This window comes from Aythya fuligula, chromosome 11 (assembly GCF_009819795.1).
Source record: "Aythya fuligula isolate bAytFul2 chromosome 11, bAytFul2.pri, whole genome shotgun sequence".
Taxonomy (NCBI): domain Eukaryota; kingdom Metazoa; phylum Chordata; class Aves; order Anseriformes; family Anatidae; genus Aythya; species Aythya fuligula.
The window spans coordinates 15,962,447-15,989,003 of NC_045569.1; the positions used below are offsets into that span (position 1 = coordinate 15,962,447).

Sequence of the window (26,557 nt, forward strand, 5' to 3'; positions counted from 1 at the left end):
CATACACATGTATATTAAAAACTCACTGTAATTTATTGTTGTTTATGGTTTTATTAAATTATATTTTACGATTATGGGTTTACATGGGGGCAGTGCTAATCTATTTCTTATTAATTATCACAGGTACAAGTGACCCATATGTGAAATTTAAATTAAATGGGAAAACTCTATACAAAAGTAAGGTAGTCTACAAGAACCTAAACCCAGTTTGGGATGAGACTGTAGTGCTGCCTGTACAGACCCTTGATCAAAAACTCTGGATCAAGGTAAGTTTGGGTTTTAAATTTTTGAAAGATAGGTAAGTACTCTTTTAAGCAATTGTTTTCTACTTTAAAACCATAATGATTTTTTATTCACTGTAGTAGGATAACATAAAACACGATCCAGTTGAAGAGTTTGAGCAATTTCAAATTAAAATGCACATATGTCTTTTCCAGATTTTACTTGCATGTTTTGCTTTCATTCTATGAAAACCCAAGTTGAAATAAAATTCCTTGCCTGGATATGTTTAAGACTATAGAGCTAAATTCTGCTCTAACTTACTGTGCTTGTGCGAGCTTAGTGAAATCAATAGTGGTTTCATAAGCACGTTTTAGGAGTGTAATTTGGCAGGGTTGAACAGAATTATTACCTGGGATGCAGCCGTGACAAGTAGCAAAGCCTTTTCTCATTATGAGTAACGTTACAGTTACCAGAACTGCAAGCTACCAGTTGTGAGCACTAATTGCTAAAACATCTGTAGCAAGAAGTACCTGATTTTGTGCAGCATTTCATCATTCTGTTGCAGAGAGCATAAAGGAACAGGCACAATCTGTAGCAGCACACGTCTCTGTTTACATAATATTAAGAAGACACTTTCAAAACACTGTTTAAATATTTAGTTAAAAATACAAATTAAAGCAGGGAGATGGAAAATTATCCCTGAATTATATTTAAGCTTTGATCATAAAGGCCTTAAAATATCTGTTCTTTTATCATCCAGGCTAAAACTGGCTTATGATGTGAAAATTATAAATATTTTATTTTGCCACCAGGTGTATGATCGAGACTTAACATCTTCTGACTTCATGGGTTCGGCATTCGTAGCACTCACTGAACTTGAACTCAATAGGTAATATGTTTATTTAGTTAAATGTTATTGCAGCTTAATTGAGAAGCATAACAAAGAAATGAAATGCTTTTGCTATAGCTTGGAATTCATCTATTCATGAAAACTTATTCTGACTGAAGGGTGGGGAGCACATTTAAAACATGAGAAATAGCTTCAGATAAATCCCACATAGGCATGCTTTTATCCGGCATTATGTACGGAATCCAACCCAAACTGGATGGAGCCCAGCTCAGAAGAAGGCACACTTTTCTTTTCGTATCTAGTAATAAGGACAAGTGTTTGTATATACAATATTGTTTATGGAAAGCTGCACTAGAATTATCTACAGAGGTGGATTTATGGCAGAAGAAGGGGAGAAGAAAGCTGAGACCCCCTATTAGCCCCAGGTAGGGTGGGGTGTGTTTTTTCTGCAGATAATTCAACAGGGGAATGCTTTGCCTTGCTGCCTGTGAGCTCCCCCATTTCCAACACCCCCCCCCCCCTCCATCCATCCCTGCTGCAGCGGCATCTGGCCCTGATTTAGTGCAGAGGCAAACCCTTCGCCTTTTGTCTACTGCTGCTTGGTCTGAATGTGGAGCTGGAAGCCAGGAATTCAAGTTTTATTTCTCTCTTTTATACTCACTCACTGTGTGACTTTTTTGGTGGGGGAAAATGAGTTCTCCCTGTGCGGATATATTATAGCTCCCACGGCTGTTGTATCCGAGTTTCCAGAAACATTAATGAATTTGTCTGTGAGACAGTGCCACCAGGTAAATACCAGCCTCTTTTCAGTGAGGTAACTGAGTCACGGAGGGAGACGAAATGCATGTGGCAGTAAAGCAGAATACAGATCTTGTGAGTCAAATCCCAGCTAGAAAATTCACTTGGATGAGTTTCCCTGTCATTCTTTTTCCCCGTGAAGTAGAGGAAGCAGTAACTTAATTCAGCATGTATCCACATCTGGAGAAATGCAGATAATAACATAATAACATGATAGGCTGTGTTATTTAAAAGGTTGTGTATTTTATCAGAACTAAGGGGGAAACCCTCCAGACTTCTCCCTTTAATATTTAAACTCAGTGTTGGGAATTTCAGACAAGAGGCTGAAATTTGCACAGCTCAGTGTGACCTTTAGTAATGAACTCGAGTTAACTGAAGTCAACAAATGCTTTTTCTCTCTCTTTTTTTTTTTTAGAACTACTGAACAGGTTTTAAAATTGGAAGATCCCAACAGTTTAGAAGATGACATGGGAGTGATTGTATTAAACTTGAGTCTAGCAGTAAAGCAAGGAGACTTCAAGAGAAATAATGTAAGTGGCTTAGGAAATCAAATTTATAGCTGAAATGTGTTGAGGTGAAAAAAAAAAAGAGCTGGAATAATCTGATTTACTGGGAAATGCCACCTTTATTTTCATCTTCAGAGACTCTATACTGAAATCGAGACAGATCATAGCTTTTTTTTTTTTTTTTTTTTTTTCTTAAAAACACATATTTAACTGGGTAAAAGGTGCTTAGACATCTGTAGCTGAATGCTTTTGTCTTGTAGTTGCAAAGTGCTCTGTGGCAATGCTTTCCATGTATCGTGTACATGTTAACTTTGACTGCAATAGGCAAGTTGCTAAAGTGAATGTGTGAACTGTACCTGCTTTAATTGCCATTTCAGGGCATACTGTTTTCTGATTTTCACCCAGACACTTAGATTTTATAACCTACAAAGAACCCAATAATTTGAATGTGATTCTTAATTTTTTTCTTATCATGCTGATGAAACATACATTTTTGTGAAATCTTAAAACACTGATTTAATGTTAAGATTTAAACTCTAACAGTCCTGCAGAGAAGCACACTGGCTGAGGAAGAGATTTCTTGTAAAAACCCGAATTTTGCTACTGAGTTCAGCTGAACTTCACTCCTGATGCAGAAATACGGTGCAACTTTTGGTGATGCTAGAAACACCAAAAAAAAACAAACAAACAAACAACAGTTGGTTGGAGACTCTGAACAACACAAGGCTGATAGTTTTTAAATTAAGTTGTGCATGTGTTGTTTTTGTTAGTTTTGTTTTTATTTGTTTTTGTTATAATTTTCTAAGATTGCTACCACTGTTCTAAACAGTGTGGAGCAAGCCTGGTCAGCCCATCCTGCTACTGTCCATGCAGCAGCTTTACAAGGCATGGGGAAAAGCCAAGAGTAGGCATTTTCTTAGATCTGTTTTTCAAGCCAGACCAATTTTAAATATGTGACATAAATATGTAAAGAGAAAATCTTTCTGCAGTCTTCTGTATAGTCTACTGTGAAAGTTGCTGTTTACAACACATTATTGAATTATAGGTATGGAATTTGTCTGAATAGGTTTATTTCTAGAAATGTAAATGTTTAAAGGTGGTAAAGTTAACATGGGATGTCTGCTGTTCAGTATTTATTTTTCAAATTGTCTCTTCTGAAAACTGTAAAATTATCCACTGCATTAATTTAAAGATAATTGTAAAGTTACTTCTACCTTAGTCTGTGATTATTAAAAAACTTAAAGACATCAAAACACAGTTGTTATAGTTATATCACTATGTTATGAGATGGCTTCAATCTTGGATATGAATTCACCAGCTAACTTTTACAGGACAATGCTGTTGGCAAATGCTATCAGATTGCTGGAAGGGGTGAAACAAAGATGGTATCTTTATGTTAGCCAAAAGAACCTCAGGAATTCTTCTGGGATTTTTAGGAAGGCATGGGCTAAAGTGGACTTAACCAATGAGACAGAAAATAAATGGGTTTAAAGTAGTGGCTTTTGGTACTCTTGGGTGCTTGCTTAACATTCAGAATGCAGTTGATAGAAGAGTTGGTGCACACTGTAATTTTTTTAAAGATGATGTTTTAAGCCCTTGTATTTTAAATGCAAATTGCTCAGCCATTTCCAGTGGAATCAGAATAGTGAAATGTCTCTGTCCACATTAGCACTTAACAGCAAGATGATTTTTTTAAACTAGCTTACTGTAGAACCAGATGGCACCAGAACTATAATCCATGTTTCTTCCTAATGGTTCTGGGTCCCTCTGATTTTTTTTTTTTTTTTTTTTTTTTTTTTTTTTTTTTTTTGTGTCATGTGCCATGAGGGAGGGAGTTAAATGAATGCAGTAGTAGATCCAACTCCCTTCTAAGCTTTTCTAACTCATTTTATAAGCTAATGTTTGAATTATTTTGCTAAATAACTTTCCCTATTTTATTCCTCCTCTGCTTTCCCCTTCGTGGGTTCTCTATGTTACAATGGTGGGGACTCCTGAACAGAGATGGTCAAATCGGAAGAAACGATCTTCGTCCAAGGTAATTCATAATTTTTTCTCTTCAAAAAGTCCACTCCCAAGTCTTTGTGCCCTCCTCTGAAAAAAGCTGCAAAAGTATAAAAAATTTGAAGTGTAGATTCTACCTAAGTGCAGGAGTTGTGATTATCTTTAGATTTTTGATTTTTGAATGTGTTGAGAAATTGCCACTGCTTTCTTACCATGTCCTATGGTAGCATCTATCAGTGATCAAGAGTGAGACCTCATTCAGTAAAGAGTTGTAGAAAGACACAGTCTGTACTAAGAAAACGTCCGTATAAATTCAGCAATAACAAAAACTGTAAATTGATTTATGGATAGGTAGATATTGGTGTTGACAATGGGTCTTCTGATTCTTAGCTGAATTGTTTAGGCTGTCTCTTGCCACTGGAGAAATTTGTGAGACAGCATTTTTTCTAGTTGTTCCTGTGGGTTTTGAAATCCCTTTTGTTTTTGGGATGGAGAACAAGTAGGCAGTTTTCATTATGAGCAATGTAACATGATTTCAAGGATTTGTGTTGCTACATATCTACAGAATTTGCTTTCCTTGGTCTTCCGTAGTAGCCCTGCAGACTGCCATTACTTTTATATCATTGCATTGTCCCATTTTTGCATTAGTTTTTAATCTTGTTCGGGAAACAGACTGTGGCTTTTTATTTGTTCTGTAAAGCTTTAATTTGCTATTGAGTAAATAACAATGATATAGAAACTGCAAGGCCTAGTACCCAGCTTGAGAGCCATACAGTCTAACTTTCTGAAAAGCAAAATTTGGCTCTTATGAGAACACGTATGCATCTTGATATTTTCCCTATATAACTATTGGTTTGTGCGTAAATAAATTGAATAATTAACCTCCTCTTGTTTTATTCCTCATAACTCTGGTGTGGTAAGTAGAGGAGCCAACCCTCGCAGGTATTGTGCCAGCAAGTATATTTTTGTAAATAGAAGAAGTGCAAAGAACAGCTCTTGGAGCTGGCTGGCTGCTTGGCGAGCCCTGGTTCCAGGGAGATAACACAGACCCTTACCGCTGCGCTTGCAAAGAGCCGCCAGACATCCCTGAATGCAGTATGACAGAAAGTGATGGAATAATTGAAGAGCTCAGTGCTTTAGTTTTTAACTAAAGCTCTGGAAATTACTATGCCCTCACTCAATCAGTGTAGCTTGATCCCCCTCTTTCTCACGCAAGCACACACAGCTGTCTCTTGATGCTGGTTGGCTTTGGGTTCCAGAAAAGGGAGCCAGGTTTTTAAACTCTGGTCCTTTTTGTCCAGAATAGCCAAACTTCTGTCTTAGTTGCTGTCATTTGATTTTTTTTTTTTTTTTTTCAGCTGTACACTATATCTCATTACATTTTAAATAAATTTTTATATATGCAGTTTTTAGACCTTTAGCTATAAGCCATATTGGCAGGTCTCTCAGTTCTCAAGACTCTGGTTTGTGCCTTCGCATCTTTAAATAAAATTGAGATGCTAAGGCACGGTACTGAATTAGGAGAAATTAAAGTATTGTTTAAAAGAGGAGGGGAAAAAAAAAAAAAAAAGACAAACAGAGCTGCAACCCTGTGCTCTATTCTGTTACAGTCACTAGAGGGTAGGAGAGCTTCAGTTCTTCCCAGGGAAGACACAGTTCATGCTCCAGTGTGATCTCTAAAGAAAAGCACTGTGACCATCCAAAGGCAGTAAAAGTATTTCCCAGCATGCGCCGGAAAAATCTGACAAAGCAGTATTTCCTAGTTTATTGATTCTGCTACTGCACTAAAACACTAGTACTGTACATCAATAACCATCTTTAGTTAGGAAACTCTGGTCTGTGGAAGCAGTACTAGCAGTTTGTGGCAGAACATAAAGGCTAGAAAGAAAAATTGTGTGCATGGGGAATATAGGTGTCTAGGGAAGGCACAAGAGGTTATGGAAGAATGGCCAGAGAGTATGATGGGGTAGAAAACAATGTTGCTGGACGAGATAAAGATATAGGAATAAGGGAGGCAGGGGAAATGGGAAGAGCTTTGTAATAGATGCACAAACTCATACCCTTTTTGGCTCCTGAGCTGACAGTGGTTGGTTGTTGCAGGAAAAAAAGGCCATATACTTTCCATTTGAGCAGCTAAACTGAGACAGATCTAAATTTCCTCTCTTCGGGTTTAAATAAATAAAAATATTCTATTAGGAATGGTTTTCCTGATATTTTTCTTTTTCCACTGAACTCTAGCTGACCTATATTATAATATTTAGCTTTTTTTTTTTTTTTTCAAAAAAAAAAAAAATATAGGGGAAATGACTTACTCTAAGGATGGACAAAATAAACTTGTTTTTTACATTTTTTTTTTTTTCTTTCTTACCTATGTAAAAGAAATCTGTTACACTCTAATTTGACCATGTTATCTGAGGTTGACAGATTTGGAATATCAGTATCCTAAATGAGTCCTGTCATGTTAGTCACAGGATTCTTTCTGGATTCTGAAATTCTCCCCAAATGGTTAGTACCTCTGCTGCTATTAATGCCCGATGCAACCATATGTCAGATTGCTGAAGGGATTCACATGGCCTGTGGTGGATACCATGTACTTTTCACGTGTTTTCTCCAAGCTCCTTTGCTTTTTGAAGGAAAAGCTTTGTTTAAGACAACAATGAGAATAGCAGCAGTACGAGATATCCAGTCTAACTATGGCTGTCTCAGTCGTTACAAATATTATGCAGGAAGAATTTCAGCCGCCGAATATTGTCTTTTAAATCATTTTGGTTTGAGCTGTTAAACGGGATGATTTAGCTATCTGTTGATTACACAGTATATATCTTTCGCTGCTGCTAGAAGGGAATCATCTCACATTTGGGCTGTATCCCAAGACATGGGCAGCACATCCAGAGCCCTCATTTTTCATGGGAGCTGAGAGCAGCATTGTCCTCTGCAGGAGCTGTCTCCAAGAGCACAGCTTTCTTCTTTGTAATGCCGCTCTCCATGAGAAAAGGGAGGGGGATACTGTTAAGTAGTATTAATATGTGAGCTGATATCTGTGTATTTGCAAGCTCTCCCCTCTTTTCTATTTTTTTTTTTTTTTTAATATTTTTTTCTGGAGCTATCTGGGGCACAGAAGGAGTTGGTAACTATATCTGCTGGAACCCAGTGTCCTGATGCTCAGTAGCCTTGTTTGTCCCGGGTGGCTTGAATCTCGCCGTGAGTGCCCGTCATGCTATTTCCAGCATTTGTACAGCTGAGTAACCTTTAAGTGTTGAACATCTATGAAGCAAATAAGCAGGTTTGCTTGGGGTGGATTGACCTGTAGCAGTTCAGTCCTGAAACAAAAGCGACACAATTGCCACCTTGATAGCCTAAGCTGATTGAATAAATTGGCTGAACGGCTGACCAGACCCAAGTGCTCCTTGGCATCTCCTCACAGGGGAAAATCCCTCGCTCTCCTTTTTCTGCGTGGGCTGTTCTGTTTCGTTTTTGCCTGCCTCATTGTATTTGGCTTTCTCCCACAATACCCTGTGGGCAGCAGTGTGCTCGGAGCGTTTCGCGGAGCGTAGGGACTCAGTTGCCACGGGGTCACGCATCGTGGCGGCAATCTCGTGTTGGTTCACTTGCCTTTCTCGCTGCCCTCTCCTCTTTCCCAGGGGGAGACTGCCTCTGCAAAATGGTTTCCCTGCCTAATGAGGAGAGGTCCAAAGAGTCTTCATATTTGCGTGTTGTTGTTTTCTCAAATGGCAAATTACGTGGCCCAGTTTCTGTGTTTGACCTCTTCACAGGGATTGCAGCAGGCTTTCTGATGTCCTGTCTCATCCTTTTAAATGAAAGATGTGAGAGATGGGCTCACTTCACACTTGGCCACCTCACTGTGTCATTTAAATGTACAATTTTTCTGCATCTCTTTATTGCTTCAAAAACAAGTTTGAACTTGGGGCATGTATGTGTGCATCAGGAAAAGAGACAGATTTGAAAGCAGTACTGATGCACCAGAGGGCATTCACAGGGTGCCTACAGAGGGAGATTATATCCAAATGGTGCTATCAGGGAGACTTGAGCTCCTAAAGGATTTTGTGAAGCTGGGTCAATGAGCTGGTTCTTTCTCCTCCAAAGCTCAAACGTTCTTGCTCATCTCTTGTATTTGTCTCTGTGAAGGTGGAATATGGCCCACCTGCTCATTTTTGTCCAGCTTTCTTCTTTAAACCAAAACCAGAAAGTAGTGGAAAATGGAAAATTCATGTGAGAAGCTTTTATATTCATTTCTGAAACCAGAAACTAGATTCTGAAAATTATATTGTCAGCACTGATTTTTTTTTTTTTTTCTTTTCACTTCAGAGATGTGTGCTATTTTCCAGGGAAATGTCCTTTCTAAGTATTATGGAGAGGAAACAAAACAAAAAAAAAAAACTTCTATTCCTCTTGTGACAGGGTCCTGCTTCATGAAAGCACTATTCTTTTGCTTCAGAAAAGATATTTCACTACTTACCTGATGTTTTGCTATCCCTAAATCTGCAGTAAACATGATCTCTTAAACTTTCAAAGCATTTAGTTGTTTTTCAGAATAAAGCTTTCTGTATATTCTTGTGCTCACTATTTTCTTTCTGTCTGGCTTGTGCGAGGGATGCTTTTTGTTCAAGTTGTTATCCATTTTACAGCATTGAACTGCTCATAAGGATGACCTTTATGGTATTGCTGGTTATTTGCAGAGTAACACCCACACCAGATGCATGTGTGAAAATTCTTCAGTGCACGCAGAGCCCTGAAGTCAGAGCTCTGTCTGGAAACAACCCCTCAAATTCTGGTCTCAGGGCCAGAAGCTTAATTTCAGAAGTGATGGATGGTGGTGGGGAATAAGTAAACTTGTCCAATGTCTTGTGCTCAGGACATATGCCAACTTCCATCATGAAGCATGTGTTTCCTAATTTCCAGCCCTATAGCCTGATCCGAGCTTCAGCCAACTTTTCTGTACCTCTGCAAGGCACCTTTATCTGGGATGCAGCCAGAGTGTGAGCTGGCTGACTGCAGAGGGTTTGCAGAAAAATACAGCAAGAAAGGCCTGAGGGACCTGGCATCTAGTTTGGGAGCACAGCTGGAAAGAGCTAGGGTTCGGAGACGGGAGGAGCTGAAGTACCCAAGCACAGAGCAGTCTGTAGCTTGGGTGGTAACAGGGGAAGGGAAGAGCTGAATAGATAAAAATCGTTTAAAATTATTGCTAATTAAGTGGTAACATCTTCTTTTTCTCTCTGGCATAGAGAGGGGTTTTGACTTTTCTGGTGTGAAGGCAGGTTAGTATAGTGATGGCTGGAGGAATTTTTTTAGTGCTTGTTTTACCACGGACTGACTTTGTCAGACTAATGACTGCACTACTGTGTGCTCTGCTCTCTAATAGTTTTGCAAACTCAGAGGGAGGCAGTGAAGTTTAATCAATTAACTCTGTGTAAATCTGTTTGAAATAAGTAGGTGCAGGATATCAGAGAGGAGTTGAGACTTCTGAAATAAATAATGTGCTATTAATTTCTTTTCACCTGGGAGGCATTTTCTGTAGTAAAACCTTCCCCAGGCAACACTAAAGTTGACTCATTGAGGGCCCAGGTCCATGGGCCTACCACATATCTGGGTTTCCCCAGACATATTTCCTTCCAGAAACTGAGTGGAAACTGAGACAGTGCCTGTTTGGCTGGGGTTTCCATCAGGGTGGTCAAAAGAATAGCCTGCAAAATATGTGGGAATGCTGGGGAGGTGGCTGCAGAGCACACACAGATCAGGTCTTTGGTGTGCACGTAGACAATACGAGGCACAGGAGATGTGTCAGACCTGCTGAGCATGAATGACCCGGGCACATTAAGGAAATCCAAAGCATTCTTAATCTGATCGGCTGTCTTGCGGGGACTCAAGTGAAACAGCTTTCCTGGGGCTTCATGCTGCTCCATTTAGAGAGAGGGTTGAGGAGGTGGGAGAGCTGGGCTGGGGAAGGTTGGGAGCAGGCTGCATCATCGAGCCTGTGTGGAGGTGGTATAGATCAGCACCATGCCCTAAACCAGTTGAAAACATTTTGGCTCCTTTACCCGTTGTGATGCTCTAAAGCGATGCTAGATATTATCCATGGAGAAGCCAGGTCCTGTTAACATAGCTGGAGGCCAACACGCTCCTCTTCTGAGATGGACTCAGCACCCCAGCACAGAGTGCTTTTGCAGATGTGCAGCCATCCAGAAGAGGTGTGTGTGTGTGTGCACAAAGCTGTTTGCTTCGGGCCACCTGTTTTGGGAGGTCAGAGTTGATGCATTGCAATGTGCTCTAGTAATACCGAGCTGCAGGTGCTGATGTTTCCCGGGAATGGTTTGGGTACCTCTCAACACTCCTTTGAACTGTCAAGTTTTTGGCTAATAGGGTAGGGTTATGTATCGGACAAAATTTGTATAGGAAGACCCCACCACCACTGCGTGACTCCTTACAATACTGGACTGGGTATGAAATGAAAGGAATCCAAACTTGATTTGAAAACCGAGTGATAAGAACTCTCTTTTGTGTTCAGCCTGGAAGCTTTGAAGAGAACTGGATGTTTTGTTTTTAAAAGAAATTGTAACACAGATTATAAACTTTGTCTGTTTTTTTTTTTTTTTTTTGTGAACTAACATCAAATACCTCTTCCTCCTCTGAGGAAGGGTGGGGGGAGGGAAAATCCTTGGTCCTAAAGCAGCAAGTACATCACATCAAACATGACTATGTTAAATACTAAAATGTTCAAAGTACAACTGAGATAGATAAAGGCTTTGATGGGAAGTGGATATTTCCCAGGGACATTACAAGCAATAATCCAGATGTTACGGTGTAATGCAACGAGTGTCCATGGATAGATCGGGAGCTCAAGCCAAGCAGCGCCTGCTGTAGGCCTTAGCCCTCCACTCCCATGCTGTTATGCCATATGGAAGCAATCTCCAGGCCCCTTTAATAGCCAGCTTTGGATTCCATTTTCACAGGGCTCATAGAGCTAAGTGGAGCTGTTTTATGGACAAGTTAGATAGAAGCCTTTCCAAGATAAACATCCAATTCGAAATTAGGACATACCAAGCTGCAAAATTATTTTAGGGCATATTTCATGGAAGCACTGCCATTTTTCTAAGGCGATTGCCAGACTGCAGAATGCCCTTTGATCCCATGTGGACATTACTCCCTTTTTTATAAAAAGGATTTTGAAATAGTTGCAGTGTTTAGGGAGGAATATATCTGCCGGGACTTTGAAGTATGTCCATGGGAACAGTCATGCTTTAGCTTTTTGGCCTAAAAGACGAACTTTAAAAAAAAAAAAAAAAATTACATTGCAGCTGGATTTATGAATCAAAATCTCATTTTCTTTTTAAAGGTAGGAATTTTTCTCCAGTGTGCCAGGAAAGCCAAACGGGGTGTTTAAATAGAAGTATATTAATATGCTTGTGGGATTCAAAGAGTTGGGTATTTTAACCAGTAAAAAGCGAGTAAAAAATTTGTGAGTTCACCACCCATGATTTAAGAATTTTGTTGCTGGGTAATTGATCCATAAAAAGTAATCTTCAGACATCAGGTGCTTTTGCAATCATTTTATTTAGCAACAACATTTCTTACTTGCTTTTAAAGCTAACACGTCCTGTTTTAAAGTGACTTGTGAAATCTTCTCCTCCGTCTTTCTCCCACCTGTATATGACATGATTGAAGCTCTGAAGTGTGGCGAGTTAAAAGTTGCTTCACAAGAGTAAAATATGGCAGGGCTTTTACTGCAAGAAGAAAAGTATAGCCTTGAGTTTTAATGTTTCCAGCTCTTACTCCCCCCAAATAAAGGCCTATTTAATCATCCTCTGTCCAATAAAATATTGCCAGTTAGCAAACTGTTAGCACAGCCATCCTATGTTGGAGGAAATCATGAAGGTAACAAATGTGGCTACCAGTTAACCATAACTCCTGATAAAGATCCCAGTCGTGTCAGTTTTTTCAGCAAGCATCAGGACTTTTGATTCGTGAGCTCAGTTTCTGGAAGTGGCAGCTCCAGAGGTCTGCAGGGAAAGAGCTAATGCAGAGGACAGACAGTTGAGTGGTGGAAGACGTGACTTCAGTTTTTCACCTGGCTGTAGACTTTTGTACATCTGGGCTGTCTTACAGGAAAGGACAGGCCCAAGTTTTGTGGATGTAGCTGGAGACGTTTAAGTTTACTTTTGTTTCTCCCCTCTTCCCCCTTTTGTTTCTTCCCTCTCCTCCCTAGCACTCTCCTGTGTCTTGCCCTGAGCCAAGGTAAGAGTTTGCTCAAAATGCTCAAGCTCTGCTCTCATCGAAGTTCAGACAGCTCAGGTGAGGTTGACTTCTCTGCTGGTTTAAGCCAATGTGCTGATATGGCTCTGATGCTGAATGCAGCCTGTTCACAGGGCCAAGTATAGCGTGGAACGGGCAGAAAATTCTTAGCATTTTTGTGCCCTCAGTTCCTTACTACTAGGGAATGGTTATACCTCTCTCAGTTCTGATGATTTCATATCACTTTTTCACATCACACTATTTATGTGTGCATAAAAATTGGGTTTGTATGTAAATGTTTTGTGTCCCTGATTTGCTTTTCAGTCGAGTTTCATGAGGAGTATGCGACTCTCTGACTCTTTGCGGAAGAACCAGTTGTGGAATGGGCTGGTCACCATCACACTCTTGGAAGGGAAGAACATCCCCGGTGGGGGCTTGGCAGAGGTTTTTATTCTCCTGAAACTGGGAGATCAAAGATATAAGAGTAAGGTAAGTACTAAGGATTTCCTTAAGTTTGGAACTATTCTTGAATCTTTTTTGTGAGATCAAAACCAGGAGACCATGCCAGGGACACTAACATTTTACTAATGTTATACATGGCAATATAGAAATAGGAAGTTGGGAATTGTGTGTGTATCTGTTTTTGTGCATTTAACATACTCGTATTGATGGATGTTTGATGTTAATATGAAATGAAACAAGGCAACATACATCACACGTGTTTTTTGTTCTCTGCCAATACAGAAGTCAGGTTTGCAATGTTAGGTATGCTGGGAAAGCAGACCTGTGTTTTTCTTGAAAAATGTTACCTTTTTTAAAAAAAAGGGGGGGGGGGGGGGAAGAGGGGGGAGGGAGAAGGGAGAAGGAAGCTCATTGCGTGGTGTTTCCAAAGCTCTGCATTTCATCTCTGAAGTCTAATAAGGAGAGAAGGAGAGAAGCTGTAGTTTAAAAAAATAATAATAAAAAATATTCTGTTGAGAAAGCAAAAGCTCTGCGTGTCATGAACTAGAAGTGTGGAGGGAGGAGGAGGAAACAAACAAAACCCCTCCCGTACAAAACGTCCAGAGCAAGTTCACAGAACATAACATTCAGATGTAGACTCATCTGAAACCTGTACTCTGTCCCCCACAAAAGACCTCAAACCAAGGTCATGATATAATGTTTTTTATTCAGAAAAGCAACTTTCAAAAATAACAAATGGGTTAGTTATTTTAGAATAAATATATGTTACTCCAGTAAAGATTCCTTTTTATGTTTCTCCTTATGGTCCATAGGCCGTGTCATGAATTTGCAAGACTCTGCAATGTTTGCAGTCACAAAAAATTAAATAGTTTAAGAGGGGGAGTCCAGGACAATGTTGCCTGCAGTGATCTAGTTGCTTAGCATTTTTGTCTGGAGTCCAAAAAAAGTTGGGGACTGCAGCTTTAACACTGTAGTAAGATTTCTAATTGGCAGTACTTCACGTTCTTTCCTGGAGTTTAATTTATGAAGTACAATCTCATGGTCAAGAAAAGCAGACAAGGTGGGGTGAATCTGTCATGGTCCAGTTAATCCTGTTGCACATTCCCTTAGTGGCCTTGCTGATCATGGTGAGTGTGATACAAGTGATTGCAAGTGATTTAAGTCCTAGTCTGGTAAATACTTGTGTTCTCAGAGTAACCTGAACACGTGAAAGGTCTCACTGAACTCAGAAGGACAATTTACAGATACTGAATTCACTGGATGTTAAAATTTTTCATGGCTGTTGCTACTTTGCCTATATCTTAACACCAAACAGGAAAAATACTTGTTTGATTTCTTGAATTCATTTAAACCAGTTTTAAGATGATAGTCTTCAAAAGGTTTATTCTTGATTTCTTCCAATATGAGTGATATCGAATGATGACTGTGGTCCACTGAAAGTGGAACTGGTGGATCCATCTTGCATTTCAGCATTTCTCCAGCCATTCACTGAGATCACATTTGAATATTTATCATTATTGGAGGAGGGGAAAGAGCTTGTAGGAAATACGAGGCTTTGTGTAGTGGGCTATGGAGCTTTGGTTTGAATGGCCTTTTTAGTATTTGATGCCCTAATATCTGGCCTTGTTGTTGTAGAAGAATTGATATGTGCTTTACTGTGGAAAAAAGTACCATTTAAGAAAAGTAAATATTATAACTGCATGTTTTCTAGACACTGTGTAAGAGTGCAAATCCTCAGTGGAGGGAACAGTTTGATTTTCACTACTTCTCTGACAGGAAGGATATGTTGGACATTGAGGTCTGGAGAAAGGATAACAAAAAGCATGAGGAGCTTTTGGGAACGTAAGTTGTTTTTCTTTCTTTTTTTTTTTTTTATTCTCTGAGGGAGGGTTAAATGTAAAAGGCAATGTGATTTTTATTATTTTAAATTGAACAGTTTATTTTCATTACCAGCATAATATTTTATTTTTCTCTCTTTATTCTGGTCATGTGTGTATTCGTCTGTAAAGGTATGTTTATTAAAACCTGCTACTGGCTAACTGATTAGCCATGACCTGAATGCATACACACCCAAGCTGACTTTGCACATGCAGACTGTAAACTCCAAAATACTGTGGGAGCACAGTGGCAGCTGTTTCTGGGAGAGCTGGTGGCATCGAGGAGGCAGTGTTCATCTGTACATGTCTGATATTGTTCCAGCTACTGTTGCTCTCTGCAGGGCTGCTTTGCTGCTTCAGGTTGGTTCCAGCTTAGGGACCTTTGTGCTCCTGTTGAGTTGAGCTGGTGTGCCTTTTCTCTGTTTGCACCTTGGTGGTGTAGCCTTGTTTGCATATGGGTCCTATTACTTAGGTCTGCTTTGTTTGGGTAATCTCTTGCCCGAACCACAAAATGTGACCTTTGTGTGGGGCTGGTGCCTTGCACTGTTGCACAAGCTCCTGCTGTTTTAAAGCATCGTTCTCAGGGGTGACCTCACAGATGATCTCTCTCTCATAATTTATACCTGATTTTGTCCCACTGAATTATCACCTTGTAATTTCAAATTCTATATATTATGTCACATCAGCAGCTTATAGTTAAACATTTAATTTTAATTTTTTAATGGGAATAGAATATGGTTCCTACTGTTAAATCCTGATTATTCTTGTCCACTCTGACTACATCCTATTTGTACAGTAGAAATACAGTCTTGGTTTTCTAGAGTAACTCTATCTTTCCTCCTATTGCTGTCCTCCCTTCTTTTGGCTTGCAATGTAGGCATCTAGACCAATCTCCCCAAACTATGCTGCTGGCTACATACTACAGCACTGAGAGCCATTTAATTTACCAGAGCCCTGCTTGGGTCTGTTTGTGCTTTATGCACTTGCAGGATCACTGCCCCAACCTCTAAATTCTTAGCAGCACGGATGTTGTCTGCAGTTGTTTGCATTCTCACCTGGCGAGTATTTCACAACTTGCTGACCAAATAGAAGCAACTAATAAGAACACTCTCTTGCTTTAAGTATTCAAATAGTTTGAAACTATTCACTGAAAAGAACAATGCCCTTTGGCTCTACAAATGTTTGTGGTTTTGCAGAGCAGGAAATGCTTTCTGGCTGAATGCTGTTGTTCATCACATGGAGAAGTGGCTGGAGATGAATCTGTTCCTTCCATTCTCACAGTTACTTGTATTACTTCTGATATTTTCTGTTTGGAGTTAAGAAACATAGCAACATTTGTGGCTTGCCTCAGTTTTGTCTCCCTGACAGTGGAGGAATTTCCTTATTTTTTTTCCTCTTTTTTTCCTACTAGTTTCAGGCAGGTGATGTTCAGGGTGGCAAAAAATGATCAGCAAACTGCTTATTCTATGAACAGTGGTGTTATTAAAGGTTTCAGCAATGGGAAACCCTCCGTGTATTAGATCTATCTTTAAGTTATTTTTACTGTCAGCAAAGAGAAAATATTGCTGTTGCTGCCTTAAGCACAGTAGACTTCACTGTAGCATCACATCAGGAAAAAAGTTTACTAGATTTTAAAGAGCAATTGCAAATACAAGTAAGAAATGCATCATAACCAGCCATGTTTGCACAATGCAGAAACTTTTGATACCCAATAAATGATGTTTTTATGAGTGGTTCAGATGCAGTAGTCTGGAAAATGATTCTGTAGGAAAAACAGAATTGAGGTGCCGTGTTTGTCTCCATGACTTCCAAGTTGAGTCTTGAAATTTCTGGATTGCACAACTTCCCTATGAGAAAGATTTAGTAAAATGGCTGTGTGCTATATTCAGTCATTACATACAACAGTATGTCCCAAAATAATATTCACATATTTTTAAGGAAAAGGCAAAATTTGCTGTGTGTTAACTAATAATTCTGTGGTTAACTTATGGATAGAGTAAAATTCATTATGCTCTCCCAGGGTTGTGTAGGCAGGACATTGTTGGTTAAACCTTCTTTAAATAAAAATAAAATAATAAAAAAGCATATATATTTTAATATTAAAATGAAGAGATTCACAAGGTGGAGTCATTTCTGATGATCCGTGTTGCGGAACTTCTGTGGAATAAAGACTCCTGTTAGTTCCATTAGACCTGGGATTTCGTGTAGGATGGATGCTTTAAACCCTTTGGAACATGTCTTTTTTTTCCCAGGCATAATTTGTTTTTAAGGTAAAATATTGTTCTTGAAATAAGACCTGAAGCCTATGGAATATATAGAATAAGAAATGTATTGGACCTTTGATACTAAAGACTAACACCTGGGGCATTTGTCTACTTCTGAATTAGTGAGAAAGCATTCAGTGCGATTTCATGTCACCCTTCTCCGATCATGAAATGAACCCTCATTGTCAGTGCGCAATGCAATCTAAATTATTACATTCAGCCTACCTACTTTGTCCCTATATTTCCAACGGGATCCAATTTTTCTTCCTTACTTAATATACTGCAGCACTGAGTGGTTCAGCTGCCAGTCTGACACTGAGGGGTGGCTGTATTTTGGTGCTGGATGAAATAATCCCTCTATTTAGTCTGCACAGAACTGCTAGTAACAGTTGCGGAATGTTTTTTGTGTCCTTTGGGATAAGAGGCAAGCTATAAACAGGAGATGATGTTAATGTATATTAATAAACAAAGGTGTTAACGTGTGCAGAATTTGTCGAGGCTGAGTTAAATTGTTTATGCCAAGTTGTTAGGGAGTGTTTCTGCATTAAGAAATATGTTTTGAAAAAAATTATACTACAGAATGTGGTTCTTTTCTCCACAAATTTACATCAAGAAAGAGCTTTTACAAAAATCACAAGCCTTAAGACGATGAGATATGAGGTGGGAGCGTGTCTGATATCTTTGAGGTATGCCTCTGGTAAAGGGTGTTTTTGTGACCTGGAAAAAATCTGTTCTAAAGGCCATGCAGTTGGCATTCAGCAGTAAAATCTTTGGTGGCTGGGTGCAAACCTTTCATTTAAATTTCACCAAATTTATGTCTAGAATCAGTCAGAATGGGACCATATTAATTGCCTTTCTGACACCTGTGGCATTTGAAATCCCCCTTCCAAATATTAATCTTGGACACAAGTTACTGTCTATTGTGGTAGTAATGCTGACCTCTTTCGTGAAGGGCTCCAAGAATTCGGGAGGGAAAAAAAAGGTAATGTTTTGTGTAGGTGTTATGATATATACTTGTATACGATATCATATATATATTTAAAGACATGTGCTCATGATAATTTGATGAACTATGGATTGGGTAATAAAATGTAACTCCATGACTACTGATAAGTGGCTAAGCCCAGCACCTTTTAGTGAAATTTTAACATTTCCTTCCTTGATAAAGTTAAACAGCTCACTCTGAACTTAGTACATACTGTTCTGAAGTAAAATTTGCATCTCTTCAAAATTGATTCCAAAAAGGGGGAAAGGGGTGGGTGGGGGGAGAATGGGTTTCTCAGTAAAGATGAAGGCTGTAAGTCAGAAAGTCTAAAGAACAATCATAAATGAAAACTAAAGTGGTGGTGTAATCCTCTACAGGACTAGAGGTCAATATAGAGGCTTAGACCTCTATATTGATCAAGAAAAGGGAGGAAAGCATTTAATTAATCGTGGTAAGAAAGGTGGTACATTTGTTTTCACAATGTGCTCTTAGCTTACAGACCTGTATCCCCTGTAGATCATGCATATGGCTGTGTCTGAAAGATTATTGAATCTAATATGTAATTCAGGGAAAGTTGTCAGCAAGCAGAGCCGTCCTATTCTGCGATGGGATTGCTATGTTCAGAATTTAACTCAGGAGATCATTTGCGTCACCTCAGGTGCAAATAATCTGATAGTTTGGCCCCTTGGATTTAGATCAGGCTGCTTCTGAGCAAAAAATAAGGATAGTCTCCATTAGTTTTATTCTGTGCCCGTCATCATAATTTCTTGCCGTTTTCCTGTGGAAAAAGTTATCTGAAACATAGTCTTTCAGATATAAAGCTGAGAAAAAGGGAAAGGAAGAGTTTCTCTTTCAGGAGGATGAGGGAAATAGTTTTGAAATCATTAGACTCTGTTTAGTAGTGTAGAAGTGCTTGTGTGTAAAGTGATGAATTTATATAGCAAATTGAATATCTAATTGTTTAACCAAGATGCATCCTTTACAGTGTGATCAATTACCTTGTTTAACCTACATGAAACAGATTCTTTTTTCTTAAGCCATTTGCAAGTGCAAATGTGGATTTTCTTTTCAGTTCCTCAAAAGAAAATACGGAGACATACCTTGAGTGAACACAGATGTTTTAAGGAAGTTAGTTTGCACGGAAATCAGACATGATTTGAGGAAGAAATGCTTATACTCCATCTCCTGCTGCTTTCCCCTCCACATGTGCATCCCTCCTACCTCCACACCCTTATACTCAATCTTTTCTTTGACCTTTGGCTAATGAAATTCTTTGAATAAGTGAAACAATTCCAATTTGCCAAAACAAACTAGAATCATATTTAACTTTGCCTTTGAGATACGGGAAATTTCTGAGGTTATCTTATGGTGAGAAATGCACAGTTGTTTAAAAGAGCTGTCTTTTCCTCTCTCTTTCCCCCGTGGAAAGTTCTTAACATAAAAAGCAAATGCAGCTTTTCCCAGTTCTACGCTTTGTTGAGTGGGTGGCGTATGAAATGCCGATGTGGGAGATGTGGCCAGTGTTGCCAGCTGAACCACAGACCAGCTGGGTGACCCTGAGTTTTCCCCTCTCCTTGATTCTGTGTCTTCATCTGTAAAAATAAAAATAAAAAAAAATGAGATAATGATGCATTCCCCCTTTTACACTGATACTTCAAGTATCAGTAAAACTGCTGCAGTCAGAGGAGCAACTGTGTTAATGCAGCCAAGGTGATGCTGACCTGCGTTGTGAAAGTGATAAGGTCTTTCTTAAATGCTTGCCTTTTTTTGTTTGTTGTTTTCCTTTCTGATGGTTCTTTTCTTGTCATATCTTTCTGAAGTGTCTAGGCATAGCAATGAGCTTTAAATGCAACCTCTCATTCTTGGAAACCGTGTTGAGAGGCAGCCTACGTGCTGAGCAGTGTTGGTACTCTCCCTGGTTTGTTTCTCTTTCAAAGCACTTGAAAGCAGTTAATAAGGGTAAACTTCCAACCTGTTGTGCGCTCAGCACAGTGAAGAGAGAAGAGCATATTTTAGGCAAAGCCATCCCTGTTGATTCTGGTCAGAAGCAGCTTACACAAAGAACTGGGTTTTAATACACAGAGCTCCTGGATGACTTACAAACTCATCAGAGCAATGACTTTTGCTTCATAACATAGCTTGTTGGGTTTTAAGGCTGAAATGTTTGGGGATTTTTTTTTTTTTCACCCCCCTTAGCATTCACAGAAAATAGGCTGTTAAGAAGCGGAAAGCATGCAATTTATAGCAGATGGGTATAAACTGCTCCAGCTCTACTACTGGAATGGGATCAATCAGGAACACTACATGCACCATTTACCCAGAAGAAACCCACCTGGGGGAACCCTGTGGAATTTTAGCCTATTAAGACAACACCTTAACAAGTTTAGTTTAAATAAAAACTTGTCGGCAGGCATTAAGCGGAGCGAAAACTCTCTCTCTCCATCATCTGCTTGCTGTCCCTTTGAGAAATGTGACTCCGTTTGCACTGTGGCAACAAAGCTTCTCCTTCCTTCTTTTTTTTTTTCTTTTCATCTGTAACTTTTGTTCAGCTCGTTCTTAAAAACCAAGCCCCACAGAGGTTCAAAAAAGTTCCACTCCATTTACTGGACTTCTAAATAGAAGGCATTTAGCCGAGCAAAGTGATTAGACTTTGTGGCATTTAACTGCTCTCTTCACGTATAACTGGTTGTCTGCTGATGTCTCCTTTAGCCCATCTTTAGCCCATCCTTATCTTTTATTATTGTCTCTTCATAAATGTTTTTTTGTTTGTTTTTAGTATCAGGCTAATGATGCATGCTGTGTGCTAGGGGTGGGGGAAGACTTTTAAGACCATCCTTCCCTTTGGGAAATATAACAGTACACTGAATACGTAGCTCTAGTAAGGCTTGTAAAAGAGATTGGGGCATACAGTATAATGTAGCATAAAATGGAGTATGTGACTTTAAAGAAACTAATCTATTTTAGGCTAATGTTTTAAATTTTGTGTTTGCCCCTTTTCTTTTCCCCCAGGTGAAATAAAATTGCATTTTGAATTCATCACAAAGCACTAGGGTATTTTAGAGGGGAAGTGAGGCAGGCCAGAGTTAAGTTTTCCTACTGTACAGCTTGCAGCCCAAACCTTTTACCTCAGGTTTACCACCAGATGAACCAGAAAGCACAACTGACAGTAAATGCAATGAAAACTGGCTGATTTGTTTCCCATGTCTAATTTTGAGTTTTATTTTTCTTGCGTTCTCTTGATCTTGAACAAGCAATTCAAATTTTATATACACACATCAATATTTAAAATGCTGCTTAGCACCACAAAGATTTTAATGCCTGCTTGCTACTGAAATCAATATCAAATGTTTTTTATATCTTTAATTTAAATTTATTTTTTCCTATCTTTTCTTACTCATTAACCTTTGGGAATGTTGTTCTAGGTGCAAAGTTGATATTACTGCCCTGCCAATAAAGCAGACCAATTGCTTAGAGCTGCCTCTGGAAAAACATCCGGGGTCCCTGCTAATGCTGATTGCTGTTGCCCCATGCACGGGAGTGTCCATCTCTGATCTCTGTGTCTGCCCTTTGGAAGACCCCAGTGAAAGAAAACAGATTTCACAGCGTTACGTGAGTTTCCATTTTTTTGTCTTTTTTTTTTTTTTTTTTCCCTTTATACTTGAAAGTAGTTAAAACTGCAGCCAAAAAAAGAGAGGGGGGAAAAAATTGTCCAGTCATAATAATGTCTCCTACCAGAGAAAACTGTTACATGGAGTAGTTATGTTTAGAATGACAAGGAGATTGGCAGGGCAGATAGACGAGCAATTTGGCTGCTTGTATTTGTTGAGTTTTAAACTAAAGCTTTCCTTTGAAAACTTGAATTGTAAAAACTTTAATTGTATTAAGAGATTATCATGGGGAATGAGAGACTGAATATCATGAAAAGAGAAGAGCATGATGAATTTAAACAAGTTGATAATACTTTTGAGAACTCCTGATTGGGCATGCTACCTTCTCAACCTCTACTAGTTCTTCAGATCTATGTCTATTTTTTTTTTTTTAATGGACAGATAATAGAATCATGTAATCATAGAATTTCCTGAGTTAGAAGGGACCCATAAGGATCATCAAATCCAATTCCATAAAACTTCCATAAATAAGCAGGGCTCATTCCCATCTCCATTATAAAATTAATGTGTAATTTAAGTGAACTATGAATATCCTTAGGAGATGCTATCTTAGGTTGTCATGATACACATGGTTGCTCTGCAGTGAGAAATGATGTAGAAATATCAATAAATACAAAAATATAAGTTTCTCAGTAGTTCTTCAATTTGTTTCTTACTGAGTTAAAAATACACATCCTAAACTAAATTCTTTCCTCTTAACAGTGTATAAAGAACTCCTTTCGGGACATAAAGGACGTTGGCTTCTTACAAGTTAAAGTGTTAAAGGCAGTTGACCTGTTGGCAGCAGATTTTGCAGGTATTCCATTTCTGTTTTTCAGCATATGATGCAATAATGTGTCCTAAGTGTTATTTACACTTCGTGCAGTACTGTAAGTTGAATGTAGAAAAGTAAATTTTCTGATCACTTCTCTGCAGTGTGAAACCCCAAAAAACTGGGATACCAAGTGGTTTTGACTTTAACTCCCCAAATATGTGGGAAATGTCCACTGGTTGGCATTCTGGTTCCCCTTTGGATCTGATTGACATGGCCAGTAACTTAGGATGTCTTGATCAAATTTGTATTACACAGTGGCTCATCTGTGTGCCTACTTTCTGAAATACAAAATGAGATAGTTGGAACAGAAGTAAATGTTCCTCTGTAGATGCTGTGAGGTTTGATTTACTTCCTATAAGCCTCATTGCAGAAGCTCAGCAAGTTTCAGGCTGCCTGTATTTACACCTAAGGAGGTGTATATCGAATACTGCCATCTGTTTTCTACTGTTTGTTCAAGGAGACTCGGTGGCTGGTGGGCACAGCATGTCACCAGCTTGTGTATGCTGCAGTAGGAATAATATGGTGTCAAATGAAACAAAAACACATTTAGTCTTTGCAGCAGGAAAAGGAAAGCTTGATACAGGTTGTCAAGTCCAGCTCTAGAAAAAGTGCTTGCGTGAGCATGAACTTTCCTGTGGTTTTATCCGTGATAACTGTGCTATGGGAAATGCCAATGTTGCATTGGTCACTTCTGTATTTTCAAATGACAATATGTAAACTAAGTGACTATGTAAAGTGATGATGCCTGCACGGGACCATCCTTACGTTTTGTTGGGTGTCTTGTGAGTTTGTGAATAAGAGGAAGGATTTTGGGGGCATCTGACGCAATGCTGACTGTGTGGGTTTGGGTGGCACTGCAGGCTGTCACCTGGGGGGCTGGGGGGAATAGAGAGAGATCCCTATTAATGGGGAAGAGCGTGATGGTTTCTCCTAGAGCTTGTTTGAAGCTTCAGTTTGGAATGATCTTCACAGCTTTTACTCCGTGAAAAGGGTAGAACTTCCACTGTGCTTTACCTCACATTGTGCCTAGTTCTGACAGCAATGGACACTAACACCATTTAAAAATACAATTTTATATTGTTTCTCTGGGGAAGAGATAGAGAATTGTTATTTCTCTGCAGTAACTGCCTGATATTATTATTTTTATCATCTTCTCCAGGATTCTGGAGACCTTTTAATTCCCCTCTGTATTTTGCAGCAGCGTATAATTCACAGACACAACATTGTGTGTTGTGTATTTGCTGACATAGTCTTTTTTATTTTATTTTATTTTATTTATTTATTTATTTATTTATTTTTTTAAGATAACTTGTTGAAAAAGGCAGGGAAGATGCTAGAGAGAAAATGCTCTGGTATTCATGCAGACCGTGTAACATAGGAGAGCATTGCTCCTAGAATAAGGAGCAAAGATACTATTAACCATGATACTATTTCAGTTTCAATTCACTGCTTAGCCCTGTATATGAAGAAAAGGCTACTGCAGATACTAGTATTTTTAAAAACTGAAGAACTTGATTTGAAAACAAAAAAAATCCTGCCAATAAGTAAAGGTGGCTTGTGCAGATGTTGTATCACAGCAAAGCAGAACTTTTGTCAAATGACAAGGCTAGGGACATCTAGAAGTAGGTGCATTTTCAATCCAGACAGCGTTGAGGGAAAGAACAGAGCCTGGGAGTTTGGAAAACTTGACTGATGCTAATGCAGTTGCAGTCAATGCGGTTGATGGATTTGGCCCCCTTTCCCTCAGTACTTCAACAGGAGCATGTGGGTGGATAATGAACATTGGAAGACATACACAGGTTCCTGATTCTGCAATTTGAAGACTTTTCATATGGAGTATGTGACATACATTCCTTGTGCATAGCAGAGAATGAAATTCTGCTTAAGTAAAAGGTTACTCAGTCTGTCATTATATTCAAAATAACCCAGGCTTTGAGCCTGATTCATGAAGCAAATGACAAATTGTTTTTCAATGGCAGTGCTGAAAATATCCTAGTATTATGCTGTAATAGACCCACCAAATTGCAAAAGGATGCAGCCATTTTAGGTAAAAATAGCATAATTTCTGATCGTGAAATGAGAGACATAAAGATTAATTATCTGTTCTGAGCCATTCATAAATGATTAGTGCAGCAATTATGGGTTTCCATAATAGAGCCCTCCTAGAGCAGTGCCATATTTCCTGCATTGCCAGGGAGACTGCTCAGATTTATTGTTATTGATAAAAGTAAATTCAAAGTCCAGCTAAAAATCTGATAAAGGAATAATTGTGGAGATGACAAGGGGTGTGAAGATTTCCAAGGGTTAATACGGGAGCCATTTGAGCAGGTGGAGTTCCCTCCTTGTCCTGTCCCACAGTGGTCACAGGTCTAGGGTACGTAAACTGCAGACCAGTCATCTCACGAGAAGTGTTATTCCACCTTATAGCTTGTTATTTACTCCCATAATAAATATCAGACTTTGGTGCGATTAGGGTTTCTGTTGTCAGTTAATACATATTGGCACTACAGATTTTAATTGCAAGTTCTTATCCTACTGTTATAATAGTTATCAGAAAAAAATCATAGTTTCTGCTTTGATTCTGAACAGTGATTCTGAAAATCCATACTTTAACATTTGATGTAAATTTTAGGTGATATTCCATGCAGAGATATAGCAGATATGTAGAAGCTCTTCAGCAACAGCTAGCCCAGGCTGAGCCTTCCATACTTTTATATTCCTAGATAATAGTTTTGTTGACATGAAAATGACTTTTTCTGCTTTGTTGGATGTTTGCTGTGTACGCATGAGAGTTCTTCTCAAACACTGCATTTGCTCACTGACCAAAAAATAGCATTCAGAATACCAAATTATACAGTGGGATTGTTTTTGGCATATACCAGTTTGCATTTCAAGCAGTTTCTCTGAAGGGCTGCTTATTGGGGAATGGGCACGTAAGCTGAAAGGGAGAAGACAAATAGATTCTACTAATATACATGGTTTTTAAAGTTTACCAATATTGACTAGTTAATATCCACTGTTTACATACTGAAAAGATTCCATTTTATTCTATAAACTTCTTATTATTGTAAGAACCTTAAAATGTCTGCATTAATAATACCAAAAGTAAAGATGAAGAAAACGAAAGCTTTTGCTTAAATATTGTTTTTTGTCTGCTGTCGAAATCCCTGCATTGCTGACATACTTAGTTGCACACATGAAAGTTAGGCTGGAGTGTCTGTGTCTGAGTTATGCATGAACACTGAAGTTGAGATTAAGTCAGATATTGAGCCAGACACACTGATAAAAGGAACTCTGTTCATGCTGGAAACTACTGAGCTGTGTTAAGTTGTGAAAGCTACAAATTCATGTAACGAGTTATCAAAAAAAAAAAAAAAAAAAAAACACATTAGCAAACATGTCTTCATCACAACAGGTTCCATCCACGCTAGCATTCTCCTTTTGAGAACTAGTTTGTTTTTATTTTATTTTATTTTATTTTTTTTAAGTTCTTTACCTGGTTCACACCTGAATTCTCCAGTTGGTTCTTCAGTAGATGGGTTTTATTTAAGCTGTGATGCTGTGTAGGGTATGCATAGCTTCAAGAATTTGCTCATGTTGAACTGATTTGAGAAATGCTGCTGATACAGACACAATGCTGTGCTTCTTTTTTCATGGTGTGGGTACTTAATCCTCTGTTCAATGGGAGAAGGCCGCAAACTCTAAGCAGAGGATTAAACAACTGTAACTGAAGCCCTGGCACTTACCTGGGTGAGGATGACAGTGCTGCTTTCATAATGTTGTCTGAGTAGTTGTCAACTAGAGCAGATTTTTCTTGCTATAAAGATTTAGAGATTATTCACTGTAAGCTTCATATTTCAAGT

At 38.8% G+C, this 26,557-nt stretch overlaps 1 protein-coding gene across 1 annotated transcript in view; it reads left to right on the forward strand.

Moving 5' to 3' along the window:
• MCTP2 (multiple C2 and transmembrane domain containing 2) overlaps positions 1–26,557 on the forward strand; it is a 104,048-nt gene that overhangs the window by 16,570 nt on the left and 60,921 nt on the right. The window contains exons 4-11 of the mRNA XM_032194522.1: positions 124–266; positions 1,035–1,111; positions 2,286–2,400; positions 4,376–4,411; positions 12,949–13,113; positions 14,798–14,928; positions 21,635–21,821; positions 22,583–22,676. Of these exons, the coding sequence (XP_032050413.1) occupies positions 124–266; positions 1,035–1,111; positions 2,286–2,400; positions 4,376–4,411; positions 12,949–13,113; positions 14,798–14,928; positions 21,635–21,821; positions 22,583–22,676 (948 nt within the window). The remainder of the gene's footprint in view (positions 1–123; positions 267–1,034; positions 1,112–2,285; positions 2,401–4,375; positions 4,412–12,948; positions 13,114–14,797; positions 14,929–21,634; positions 21,822–22,582; positions 22,677–26,557) is intronic.